The sequence below is a fragment of the Xenopus laevis genome, chromosome 6L (genome assembly GCF_017654675.1).
Source record: "Xenopus laevis strain J_2021 chromosome 6L, Xenopus_laevis_v10.1, whole genome shotgun sequence".
NCBI lineage: Eukaryota > Metazoa > Chordata > Amphibia > Anura > Pipidae > Xenopus > Xenopus laevis.
Genome location: NC_054381.1, coordinates 102,590,757 through 102,605,295, shown reverse-complemented (window position 1 = coordinate 102,605,295; position 14,539 = coordinate 102,590,757). Strand labels below are relative to the sequence as shown.

General features: G+C 39.0%; 1 protein-coding gene across 1 annotated transcript; it reads right to left on the bottom strand.

Annotated features, from left to right (window-relative positions):
• Window positions 1–2,094: 2,094 nt before the first annotated feature.
• bloc1s4.L (biogenesis of lysosomal organelles complex-1, subunit 4, cappuccino L homeolog) lies at window positions 2,095–14,539 on the bottom strand. The gene is made up of 6 exons (XM_018266873.1): window positions 14,475–14,539; window positions 13,683–14,070; window positions 11,086–11,157; window positions 9,065–9,166; window positions 6,641–6,784; window positions 2,095–4,101 (listed from the first exon to the last, which is right to left on the bottom strand). Exons 1-6 carry the CDS (start codon window positions 14,537–14,539, stop codon window positions 4,015–4,017), a joined length of 858 nt encoding a protein of 285 aa, XP_018122362.1. The 3' UTR covers window positions 2,095–4,014.

Here is a 14,539-nt window from a genome sequence, read left to right as displayed (position 1 = left end):
CAGCAATATCAATGAGCCCTGATAGGTACATAGTTATACCGGAGCCAAATACTACCATAATGCCTCTGGTTTCTTTCACATTGAACCTGAGAACATACCACATGATTTGTTAGAAGCCAATGTATTTTCGCAGCATGTATTTGTGTTGATTATGAATTAACCGTGCAGCAAGTGACTTTTTTTTGTCACCATTTGCCATAGAGGTGTATTATTCATTTGCATTTCTGAACTGCAGTCGGTCTGTCACCACCAGGTCTACCATAGGCCCTTACTTCTATATGGGAAGCATTAACAGGCAGGCAGAAGCATTTTGACATCATGGAGAGACACCATTTTTGGAAACTTCAAAATCCCATACATTCTGGAGGTTAGGTCCTATACCTATAGGAGAAATAAACATACAAAGGCCTCTGGAAAATGTTACCGTGACCCAAAGTATAACCAAAGCACACACCTGGCATGCTGCAGCGACCCGAGTGCTTCACTTCTACGTATATATTGGTTCTTTAAAAACGAGTCAAGCTTTTACCCGCTGAACATATTCAAGGCTATTGATCAAGTGAGGAATCGGACTGCCGTGTTGGCTGCTAAGGTTTTGCATCTATATTGTAATTGTTGTTTGACTTTATCTTGATACGTATTATTATAAATATGTTCAGTTATGTCATTTACTTTTTTACTCACTTTTCAGCTACTATATTCTGAAGTCGGAGGTCTGTCAGTGTTTCAATAACCCTACCCATAAACTACACTGTCTTTTTTTTAAATAAGTGTTTTTCATTTTCTGCTTAGCTGAACCTGGTGTCTGCCGCTCCGGGAAATTTTGTCTGTGAACTACAAGTTGAAGAAGAGCATACGAACAGAGGAGGCACCTTACATGGGGGATTGACTGCTACTCTAGTCCATACAGTTGCGCTTATGCGCACAGAAAGAGGTGCTCCTGGAGTTAGCGTTGATATGAATATTACGTAAGTTTTAGTACTTAATAAATCAGTGTTTATTTCTATGGTAACATCAAACCCCAAATTATAACTTTTTAGTGTCATTGTTATGTTTGATCTCTTGGGCAATAACCTTCTGGGTATGGCTTTACGTTCTGCAAGTCTCTGGCCACCAACTAGTGTGTCCCTTTACACTTCATCACTTCCATGTTCACAGTTTCACATATAATGTTCTGCAGTGGAATAGCATTTCTCGCAAATTGCTTATAATAATAATAATAATGTTGATTTGCTACAAGTAGAATCTCGGAGACACCCTTTTTGCCATATCCATATAGACCACTTCCCACGCATTTGGTAAACACTAGTGTAACCCTCCAAAAATTGGGGACTCTGTACTTATCACAGCTCAAGTTTTTGTAGATGTGACTAATAAAGTTTCAGGAAAACTCATTGCACAAGGGCGACACACAAAACATCTTGGGAACTGATGCAAGCTGCCATATATCAGGACAAATAAACCTCCAAATATCCATAGTGGAATAACTGCAGTAGTAGTGCCGAACAAGCATGAACATTGTATTACTAAGCTATTATTTTGCTGCACTAAGGAAAATATATAAATGTTAACCCCCAAAGAGGATTGTGTGTTTTTATTTCCAGTAATAAGCAACATACGAAAAAGCCATTTTTAAGTAGCAGTTTGACACTTTCTATAAATGAATTCATCTTACACTTGCAGGGGCGTGTTTAGGTGAAGCCCTTGTGATATATACATGGACAAGCACATTATTGCCTCATCAGTGTGTTTCTAGACAGTTGTGATGATTTTCTGAAAGCAAATTCTGTATTCATCATTTGCTAAATATGCAGCTACTCAAGTGCTTAGAAAGCTGTGAAAATGCAACCTGGCCAATTGTAGTATGTGTTTACTCCTCAATAAATATGCCCCCTAGTGGTGTTTTGACTGCCGCTGCAAGCAGCTGAGGTCAAAATTACAAGTGCACTGAATGATGATGGAGAGTACAATATAAATATAAGGAAAACCACCAGCACACCCTGGCTTCTCGAAAAATATAGGTCCGGTGTTCAGTAAGAAAGGTCGGCACCCTCCAATGAACGTAGACAAAGGAAAAATACCAGCACTCAGGACTCAATGCAAGCGGGCCAGGCCCTGCGTTTTTATTGCAAAATAGTAACGTTTCAGTCTCGATGGAGAGTGCAACCTACAGTAAAGCTTACACTCGTGCACGTGTTGGGTTCTTTACCAGAACACCCTTCTCTTGCAACAGGGTCAATATATCAATAGAGGAAAATCCAGAAGCACACCAATAATTTTGAGCTGTGTAAAAGATGATTTATTTAGCCTATTTACATCTGCATCAAGGACAATGTTTCAGGCCTCTCTGGACCAATTATCAAGGCTTGGTTTAATCTTCTTTTCAACAATAGTAATAATGGAGACGTAACAAATATCATGTATTTGCATATTTCACGCGTGAAAACAGTAAGAACAGTAGATTTATCACTAGCTCAAATATCTAAAATAAGAATCAGAAGCATCAGATAACATACAAATTATTAAAACATCAGTTTAGATAGGATTTTGGGGCAACCTGTATAATATCTTAGACATATTGACGTTGGTTTTCTCTTTGTTGTTGGTATCACCATGCCTAGAGTGAAAGAGCCTTTAGGAAAGAAGGTTATAGATGCCTATGAGTCTGGGAAGAGACTCATTCTACTGTCCAGGATATCATCTACAAGTGGAGAAGATTTGAAACGACTGCCAACTTGCCCATGCTATCCCAGCAGATTCAGCCCCAGAATTTCATCACAAGACCTATAAGTAGCTCTTACTACTACTGATGTTAAAGTGCATGGGTCTACCATTAGAGAGAGGCTGCACTACATACTATGTAGTACGTGAAAGAAGATCAAATATTGATATGTCCACATATGTTAAAAAAAGAAAAGACTTTACAGGGGGTTACTTACGTATTTATATTACTGTACGTATACAAAATGAACCGTAGACCTGTACATTGCTATAGCCCTATTGTGCTTGTCCAAGATTTCATTTGAGGTAATAATGGAAGCCTTCACTATATCATCTGCCAGGGCATTCTTAAGCCTCATTGCCCTTACTGTAAAGAATCATTTGTATTGCTTCTGTTCTTCATGTCTAAATAGATGGCTTCTTGTGCTCGTCTCCTTTCTATGTTGCTATTTGTATAGAATGTCCTCCAACGTTTTCTCATTGACACGTCAACATCTCTCTTCATTGGTAAAGTTCCTGAAGGCTTCTCAATGGATGCAGTCTTGGCCTGGGGAAGTGCTCTCTGGTTAACTATTTCTTTTTTTATCACTGCAAGGGTGATGCAGCAAAAGCAATTTCAGAGCACATCTTAAAGCCGTCCATCCCCATGAGACTCCAGAAATGTAGACATCATTAGTAATGAGACTAATGGATAGAGTCTAAGGCAGTCATCTCATGGACAGGTCACAGAATGCACAGCTTAGTTGTTAAAGAGAATACCCTTACTGGAATAAAAAAAAGTTACACCACTGAGTACTTCACCACCCAAAAACTGAAGTCACTGAAAAGCCTCCAGGAATATCACCAATGAAGTCAATATTTTGCAAATACAAAACTGAAGACTATCAGGACAAAGGCACATGATGTGTTCCATTCATCACTACATGTAACAGCAAATAAAACCCTGTTACTTAGTTTCCATTGGCAGTAACAGAAAGTTAGACCTTTACTAGCAATCGTCATTTTTTAATCCATTGCAGCCAAATGATGTCCATAGTTTTTTTTAGCACAGGTAGAAGGCATTTTACTTGTTGTTAAAAGAAAAATACATTTTGCATAGAATTTGCAACACTGCATGAAAATATCTATATTACAGTAATACAAATTAATAATAAAAGTTTCAAAAAATTTGCTTTTTGAATTACTAGGACAAATGCTTCATGATATGAAGCTGGAAGACGCGAACGTGCAGCATTGCTCCAACAGCTTGGATCTGCTTCATATGCCACCTACTTATTAGTTATGGAGACTGTATCAGCTGCCGCTGGTAAAAAAGTCATCAGTCTTAAATACACTTGGTGGTTCGTATCTTGATGGTTGTGATCTTGCAGGTGTTTGTTTCTTGGAACAATAAAAAGAAAAATAAGTCTATTATGACAGACTGATCTGACAGAATAGGTAAGCTCTCAAGAGATCCTTGTTAAAGGAGAACTAAACCCTAAAAATTAATATGGCCAAAAATGCCATATTTTATAAACTGAACTTAAGAGTTTCAGCTTCTCAATAGCAGCAATGATCCAGGACTGCAAACTTGTCGCAGGGGGTCACCATCTTGGAAAGTGTCTGCGACATGCTCAGTGGGTTCTGATCAGCTGTTGAGAAGCTAAACTTAGGGGTCGTCACAAATTATCAAGCACAAAATGATGTTTGTCTGTAATATAAGCTGGTACTAAAGGGCTGGTTATTAAATTATGATGCCTATTGCACTGGTTTCTGAGCTGCTATGTAGTAATTATCTGTATTAATTACTAATCAGCCTTATACTGTGACTGATATTCCATGTGTACTGTATATTTTGAGCTGGTCCCTAAGCTCAGTAAATGACAGCAGCACAGAGCAGGTGCAGAGAATCAGCAGAAAAGAAGATGGGGAGCTACTGGGGTATCTTTGGAGATCTTTACTGCTAAATGGCTGTGGTTGCCTTGGGCTGGTACAGAAGCACAAAACAATGTATAACATTTCTAGCTACTTCTTTAGTTAGGCTTTAGTTGAGCATTGCAAAAAACAAAAACAGTTTTCCCAATATATGTCTTTAAAATACTCCCTTTCCATGCTATTTCAGTTACAGTGAAGAAAAAAAATGTAATGTATAAAGGCTGGAGTGACTGGATGTCTAACATTATAGCCAGAACACTACTTTTCAGCTCTATAACTCTGAGCTAGTCAGCGGCTTGAAGGGGAGCCACATGGTACATTTCTGTTCAGTGAGTTTACAAATGATCCTCAGCATTCAGCTCAGATTCAAAAGCAACAGATATGACCCATGTGGCCCCCCTCAAGTCTCTGATTGGTTACTGCCTGGTACCCAGTCAATGTAAACCAAGAGAGCTGAAAATCAGGAAGTAGTGTTCTGGCTATTATGTTAGACATCCAGTCACTCCAGCCTTTATACATTACATTTTTGGCTAACTAACTATATTAAAAACATTTTTTATTTTGCACAGCCTATCTATTTACCCAGTTTTTATTTTTACACTGAACAATTCTTTTAAAGGGTTGGTTCACCTTTAAGGTTAACTTTTAACATGTTGAATTATAATGACTAATTCTAAGTAACTTTATTTTTTATAGTTTGTGAATTATTTGCCTTCTTCTCACTGCTTCCAGCATTCAAATGCTCTGTAAGGCTACAAATTTATTGTTCCTGCTACTTTTTTCTATTTTTTGTCTTTCTATTTGGGCCCTCTCCTGTTCATATTCGTCTCCTCTTTAAGTCAGTGTATGGTTTCTAGGGTAATTTGGACCCTAGCAACCAGATTTCTGAAATTATAAACATTAGCTGCTGAATAAAAACCTAAATACCTCAGAAACTACATATAATAAAAAGTTGTCTCAGACTATCACTCTCTACATCATATTAAAAGTTAACTCAAAGATGAACAAACCCTTTAACCGTGCTTATACCTTTGACTTGTATAATGCTACAGAACAGGCTGTTTCATCCAGTGAACAGATCTGTGGTATATATTAGGGGTCCTCCATCCAAAAACTGTTTTTGTAACTCTCAGCAAATTTGTTATAACTGTAAAACTTTTAAGCATTTTTAATGAATGTATATTTTGAATTGCTATTGAAAACAGTATGTATAGTATAGTATGTATAGTTTATTAAAAAATACCATAATAAAAGTATACTTCTGGTTGTGCAGTCTCTTCTCGAAAAAGGTGATATGGTGACATAGCCTCAGCTGCAGACTACATGCTCGTCCACATCTCTTAGCCCGCTATCTTCTAAAACCGGACGTCAGTGGCTGCAGAGCTAGAAGCAATCTTTAGCCCGCTTTGTTTATTTTTCTGCCCTTTTAAATTAATTTCATCTAGGTTTGGGAGAGAGGAGGTGTGTGGGCAGTGTTATCTTCATGCGAGGCATGAGAGCGAGATAATGGGGGTCTTCTGTGACTCTTAGAAGATTTATTGCTGACCTGATGCTGCCTTCGCTGCTGACAGAACAAATCTGACTAAAGTATAATACAGGCAGGCTGAAAAAAATCCTCTCTAGCATTGCAGCAACTGACTTCCGTTTTTTAGAAGAAGTCAAGTATGCGGATGTGGATATGTCGTCATATCCCTACAATCAGAAGCAGATATTTATGGTATTTTTAAATAAAGCATTAAAAAAAAGTTAACTATGTGCTTTATGGAGGGGGGCTATACTGGTTTTTTTACTTAAAAAGTTTTAGTGTTACTATTCCTTTAAACATGAAAGTACAAAAAATGCATTAAGCAAAACTTCACTCTTTTACTTTGTATTAAATACTGTTTTTAGGCACAAGTATGAGATCAGTTATCCAGAAAGCACAGAATTTCGGGAAGGCCATAAAATCTATTTTATCCCAGATAACTTTTTGGTAGAACACACACACACACACACACGTACTTACATTTGGAGGTGAAAAGAATGAAGCTGAACTGATATTTTGGAACATTTTCTTGAAAGGATTAGAAAATGACCCAACACTAGTTTCTCCTTGTGCGATGTGCTCTTCCATTGAAGCAACATTGCTTCCCACCATCTTTACAAAAGCCTAGTTACAAACAAGTTAAAAAAAAAGAAATTTTCTTTAAGACAAAAATACTGAGTATTTCTAAACAGTGTTATCGTCAAAGCATGGGCAAGGTCAAGGAAAGGCTTAAAGTGTGAGTCAAGCACATAATAAAAACTTGCCTAATAAAAGAAAACATAATGCTAACCAACTTTCCAATACGTAGTTATTAAACATTTTCAGTGCTTTTTATTTGTAAAATCGATTTCTATTGAAAGCAGGATTTGCTTAACTCCTGGTTATTAGTTTTTAAACAATACTGCAAAAGTCTTAGTTCCCCAGCAAAGACAGGTCTGTTAATCAGCTGCCTTGTCTTACATTGTATCAACAGTCTGAGCCACCAGTGCAGAGAATAGAAAGGGACAAAGAAATACTGCTTTCAATAGCAATGCATCCACAAATAGTTTAAAACCATAGAAAATTTGCATACATACAAATATTGCAAACAGTGACATAACTAGATATTACTGGGCCCCACAGCAAATTGTATTTCAGGCGCCCAAATGTCTAACGGTTGACTATGTACCTCCTGGGTTCCCTTCAGCAGCAGGGTCTGCTTCCTCTGTAGGTATTCGACTGATTGTAAACTTGCTTAGAATTTTGTTTTCTTTTATTAGGCACAAAATTATATTTTGGGTTGACATTCCCTTTAATCACTGGGAGAGCATTTTGTTATGCTCCTGTTCCAGCAGCCTGTTGGCAGCCCTGGGACATAGCCACTATAAAATAGCAATAGAAGTTGTACAAATTGCACATATGTACCAGTGAGTTCTCCGAGATCATGGCTGGGTGATGCTACATGCAGCAAATGGGCCACTGGTCAACCTGAATACTTGGCAGGGGGTCCCACAGATGGTGGTATATTTATTAAAGGTTAAAATAATAAAATAGTTTGAGTGACTGCTGTACTATTGTACAACCTTAATAGGAAAAGAAGAAAAAAGAGCTCACCCATATAGTTGCACCTCCCCATCAAAATACAAACTCCAGTGAAGCAAATTATTAAAACTTAACCTTTAATAAATTCATCAAAACCAGGTCTAGAAAGCACAATTAAAAATATGGTTAGGTATAGGGGGCTGATTGACACGGCAACAGCGGGTTTAAAAAGACATGTGCTGATCTCACTCACTTTTTAGTTTTGGTTAGGCAGGCGTCTGATAGGGACATAGAATTGGCTCCATAGGGTAAAAACGGATCGGGAGGGGATCTCTGTGGGTGAAGGGGTTGGATATTGGAATGATACGCGGTTCTGACACTTTGCTCGATACAACATATCTAGAAGCAACTAAATACTTTAGTGTTTGTTATCTGGTTTCCGCTTATCCTGCCTAATACCACAAGGGAGGGATTCTCAAGTGGGTGAAGGGGAGGCTTGGTGTGGTGAAACCATTGATCCGTGTGTTTAACACTAATAATGCCCCAGCGTTTGTACCATCTGGGCTTTTGCTTCCAATCCTAAAATCTAATACCACAAGGGAGGGATCCTTAAGTGGGTGAAGGGGTTGGTGTGGTGTGGTCCACTTTTTGGCAAATAATTTTTTGGCCGTGTTTGTTAGAATTATACTTGGCTCGAGTGCTGAGAATTTACCACTCAGATTCCCAACCGCAACCGCAATTGATTTAAGTGAGATCAGCACATGTCTTTTTAAACCCGCTGTTGCCGTGTCAATCAGCCCCCTATACCTAACCATATTTTTAATTGTGCTTTCTAGACCTGGTTTTAATGAATTTATTAAAGGTTAAGTTTTAATAATTTGCTTCACTGGAGTTTGTATTTTGATGGGGAGGTGCAACTATATGGGTCAGCTCTTTTTTCTTCTTTTCCTATTATAATCATTATTTGAACCTGCACACCATTTTCTGCGTTTGATGGACGGTGCTCCCAACCACCAACTTTCTACTATTGTACAACCTTGCTTGAACTTTGAGACTGCTAAACCACTTCACTGTGGACTCTATCTTGCTCAAAACTGCTTTTGCCTTGTTTTCTTTATTTAGCCTTTCTAACAACATGCCTTATTATCCCCCTGTGCTGCAATAATGGTTTATTTTAGTTTTAAAACATCAGTGTTGCCTCATTATCAGCTTTGGCTCTTTCTTCCTTCTCTACTTCAAGCACTATGACTAAGGACCTCTGAAACTCCATAGTAGACCCTGATCTTTACAGGGTGAAGGGATATTTCATAGTTCAGTTTAACATGGTATAGTTTATAACTCAAGAACACTATGCCACCCAGTGTTATATAGTTACACACTTACCTCTAGCATGTCAATTTTCTGATACAATTGTCTCATTTCAGCAGCTTTTGTATGAATTTGAGGTATTTTTTCATTAACTACTTGCGATGTATCATTCCGAATCTGCATAAGAAAGAAAATTGATTCAAAATGAATCAGAGCATTCTGAAATTCTCTTTTCTTTGTCATTATTAGCACCATTTGGTAGGTATATCTCAAGGAATTTCTAGGAAGCAAGTCTGGCACACTGTTTAACAAAGAAACAGGGTTTATTTTTTTCTTTATTTCTGCAGTTACTAGCATTTTATTTAATTGGCAACTGCAATCAAAACATATGTTTAACATTGTCCAAGCCTTCTAGGGATGCAGAACCTAAGATCCACAAAGGCTTGACTGATGTGAAGTACTGAATATGTAGTAGGTTATAGGCCATGTTATTTCTTTAGTTATTTCCAGTAGACTCATCAGTGTTGATACAGATGAGTCCACTTTTCTGGAACCGTGAATGTTCTTTCCAGTGAGATCAAATGAATGTTAACAAAATTCAGTTCATCCGATTCATTATTCAAGGGTAATAACTACTAATATTCATTATGGAAAAATTGATTTCAATTTATCTATAACGACCAATAGTAAATAAGCCTAAAGGTATTTTAATTGCTGCTACTTGAACTGCATGTCCATATTATTATTATAATAAGCATGTATTTTAAGAGCGCCAACATATTTTGCAGCGCTTTAAAAAAAAATGTGCTTATACAAGAAATCACATGAATTACATACATAGAACATACATACAACCAGTATATAGAGTTACATACATAACAACCAGTGCCAGTACAAAAGGTGATGAAGGCCCTGTGCAAAAGAGCTTGCAATCTAAAGGGGAAGGGAATGAGACACAAGGTGCGGAAGTGGGCAAGATCAAAAATAAGCAGCTGAGAGATGTAACATGTGGTCTTGCATTTGGTAGCTAAAGAGAGTGAGGGTAGGCTTCTCTTGAAAGCAGAAAGGTTCGGAGAAAATCGGACAGACTGTGGGAGAGAATTTCAGAGGAGGGGTGCAGCCCTTGCAAAGTGTTGAATGCGGGCGTGTGAGGAGATAATGAGAGAAGAGTTGAGAAGCAGGTCAGTAAAGGAGCGCAGTAAGCGGTTGGGTGAGTATATAGAGATTAGTTCTGAGCTGTAGTGAGGGGCAGAGTTATGAAGTGCTTTGAATGTCATTAGTTTGAATGTTATTCTGAAAGGTAGCAGAAGCCAGTGCAGGAATTGACAGAGCGGCAGGGCAGAGGAGGAGCGGTTGCTGAGGTGTATAAGCCTAGCAGCAGTGTTCGTTATTGACTGGAGAGATGACAGTCTCTGGCAAGGAAAGCCAATTAAAAGTGAGTTACAGTAGTCTAGATGTGATAGAGTGAATAAGAATTTTAGCGGCATCTTGGGTGATAAACTATCGTATTTTGAATATGTTCCTTAGGTGAAATTGACATGATTTAATAAGTGGATATGAGGAGTGAAGACAGGGTTGAATCTAGGATAAGCCAAGGCACAGGGCCTGGGGTGATTGGGTGATAGTGAAACGGCAAAAAGAGGTAAGGGAGAAGATGATACTCGATTGTAGGAGACCCTGAAGGAACGATTAGTGTGGTAAGAAGAGAACCAGGACAGGGCCGTGTCATGAAGGCCATTACTTATCATGGGTTGCTTGCCACTGATAACTATGGCGTTGCACTGGTGTTTAATGCTAAACAGCTGACTTCTTGAAGCTTCCTACTAGTTTACATACAAAAGCATAAAAAGATGCAATGCCCCTCACATCACAATATATCAAGGTTATCAAAATAAATATTGTGTGTTCATTTTTAAGTGCCCTTACCAATGAGAAGTGTTTTGATCAGTTTTTTATGGTTGGTTGGTACTATGTACTGCATTTCCACAATTATGCACATATGTTCATAAACTAGCTAGCTCCAGCCTATAGAGTTTACCTGTAGATATTAGTTGAGAATGTCAGAATTCAGAAAGACATGTTTCTCAAATACCTACCATATCCAACATCCCTACAAACTCATCAACTCTGATCAGCAGATCTTCCAAGCTTTTGTCCAAAGCTTGAATCTAAAAGAAAGTAAAAAATTGGCAGTGAGTGAGGCAGGACCAAAACAATTACGGTCAAATGCATATTTAAAGCTTCCGTATGCTCCCCCCAAAAATGTTCCAGGCTGAAAATATCACGAGTACTGAGAGGAAGCTGGGAAACTCTGCAACCCCTTGGGTGGACAAGTGACACAGTGGAGGTTGGAGTAAGACTGGCTGGCTAAAAGCAATTGGGGAAAACATCAAAATATTGGTGGCATGTTGAGACAGTGGTTGTGACAAAGGAGTTTTGATCCTTTCATGAACATCATTCATTGTACTTTCCCAACTTGTCAAAGCTAGTTAACCAGAATGATTTTTAGGTGGTAGAAAAAATGTAATTAAAACCCTTAGGGGTGACTAAAATAACAAAGAACAGGGAGCTGGGTGTAGCCAGAGGGGGAAGCTTTCTCACAGGAAGATACTCTTGGATTAAGTAGTCTGTGAGTCCTAGAGAGCTGGAGTAAGCACTGATTGCTTTAAAATGTAATAATATGGTGGAAAACACTGGAAGTTGTGGTCCAACAACATTTGAGTGACCATTTGTTAATGAAATGAACATTGTTATAGAAGGATGACATTTGCTTAACATTGGCCAGACGGTTTAGATTTAGGCACAAGTTTCAGGCCATGGTACTGTATTTTATATGTGTATAAAAAAAAATGACCCCAAAATGCAGAAAACTGTCTTGTTACTAATACCCAGGTAATATGTTATATTTTGTTTAATATATTACTCCATTTTATTACAGTTATGGTACATTTTTTTATCAATATGTTGGTTGATTTCCACTAGGTATGCACCAAATCTAGGATTCGGTTTGGAAAAATGTTTCTAATATAGTTAGCCAGCCAAAAATGTAATATATAAATGCTGGAGTGACTGCTTTTCAGCTCTCTAACTCTGAGTAGAGGTGGCCATAGACGTAACAATTACGATCTTTCTTGGAAAGGATCTTTCCAAGAAAGATTATTCATTTCAATACAAACGTGTAGAGCTGAATTGTCAGATATACAGGTAGAAACAACAGAATTCTACCTGTATCTGATGATTCAGCACTAACAATGGACGATGCAATCAAAGGCACCCAATCAAAATTTTCCATCCAGCCCGATCGACGAGCTGATTGATTTTCTGCCAATATCGTTCAGCTCTTTTCCCACCATACACGCACTGAATATCTTACATAAATTAGTTTTGTACAATATTATCTGTGCGTCTATGGCCACCTTTTGTCAGCAACTTAACGGAGGGCCACATGGGACATAACTGTTCAGTGAGTTTGCAATTGATCCTCAGCATGCTCATCAGAATCAAAAGCAACAGTTATGGCCCAGGTGCCCCCCTCAAGTTACTGATTGGTTACTGCCTGGTAACCAATCAGTGGAAACCAAAAGAGCTGCAAAGCAGGAAGTAGTGTTGTGGTTATTATGTTAGACATCCAATTCCAGTCACTAGGGTTGCCACCTTTTCCGGAAAAAAATACCGGCCTTCCTATATATTTATACTTTTTCTCTATTAACATTGGGATCAACCATCATTTTTTACCTGCCAGGCCGGTAAAATACTGGCCAGGTTGCAACCCTACCAGTCACTCCAGCCTTTATAGATTACATTTTTGCCTAACTAACTATATTAGAATCATTATTTATTTTGCACAGCCTATTTACCCAATTTTTATTTTTATACTGAACATTTCCTTTAAAATCACGTGCCTTTTCGAAAGGAAGTCAAAAAAAATAATTGATAATTGTGAGCTGTGCACAGTTCTCTTGCACTCTTCCTTTGCATATGTAAAATAGGGTTCTGATTTGGCGGAATCTCAAAACAGTGTATTCGGTGCATACAGGAGCGCTCCGCCAATGAGGCGAGTTGAGGCACTCGGCTTAGGTGGCAGCGCCCCCCCCCCCTGGCAAAAAATGCCGCTCCTGGTAACTAAGAGCCAAATTTTCACTAATTGCGCTCTCTGCACTAGCAACGTGGACCCTCGTGGACAAAAACTAAGGCTGCCTCGCAAATTGGGCAGGATCGCCCCTGGGTGTATCCCTAATTCCCACTGACAACTATTGTGCCATGAGTTGCATCTAGTCTATAATATTTACTGACAAAGGACATACATACGTATGCTAGCCATACAAGGAGAAAGGCTCATTCCACCATATTGCCATCCAGGTGGTGCCCAAACTGTGCTGATCTAGTTGGTCATAGAGTGAAGAATTACACAGGTATGAACACACAGGCCACAGTTTCTTCCCTGGTACCTGCATGATTTTGGTCTTTACTTTAGTGGTATTAAAGAACAATAGTTTCCATTGGGAATTCAGTTCTCCTTATATACATGGCCACATTTACACACAGCACTGCTGCTGCTTTTTTTATGACTGCAAAAATATGACAAGTAAATGACTTATACACAGCTTTGCTTGGGGCAGATTTGATCAGCTAAGAGATGATGGCTACACACACACACACAGCTTTGATCACCCGAATGGAAGCCCCGCCCTACCTCTGCGCTTCCGCTGTGCTCTGGGAGGAGATAGCTAGAAAACTTGGCGGATGTGCTTTTTATGAGTTGGTCTAAATCAGGCTGTTCCTCACTGAGGAGACCGGCGAATGCTCCGCTGTAGGCACTATGACTTTGGGACACGCAGCCGCTGTCAATGGGACTGTGGGAAGAAACAGCCGCCAAGTCCTCTTCCTCTGTCGCTTCCCATTGCCCCGAGCCTCCTACTGCCGCCGCTACTTCCACCTCCATGGTGAACGGGTGCCGCCCGCCAAGCACTCGTGACAACCGTGGGATGGCTTTCTTTAGACTGGTGCCGGGAAGGGTCAAATTTAGAGCTGTTCTTGTGAGCGCAGTTTTAACCCACAGAGCCCTGGAATCGGAGCGTTCGCTTTATTTATGTGCACCCCTATTTTAATGGGAAGAGCTTTAAATAATATATATACACGTCGGCTCTTAGCAAGCATCAGTAAAGAATATCATGTTAGCGTTTAAGCAGCCTGCTTCTGGACACCGTCAAAAAAAAACGCGGCATATTTTTGTCGCAAAGGGGACTAGAGTAAAACTATCAGACTGTTTCAGAGAAGCAGTCAAGCTGGCAAATTAAATGCACACAGTCAAACTATAACACTATCTTTTTCCTGTCCACTTAGTTTAGTGCAATTTCACTGTTGAAATTTACACCTATTTCACCTCTTCATGTGCCAAGTTCTGTTACCAATAGCAACACACATTTCCTGTGCATTCCACTGATAGTGCCATGAAGGTGACCGCCACCTGACTCCGTCCACTTACATTGCTGCAATTTCACTGTCAAAACTTACAGTAACACTGCTCCATATATTGTAAGTCGCACTCAT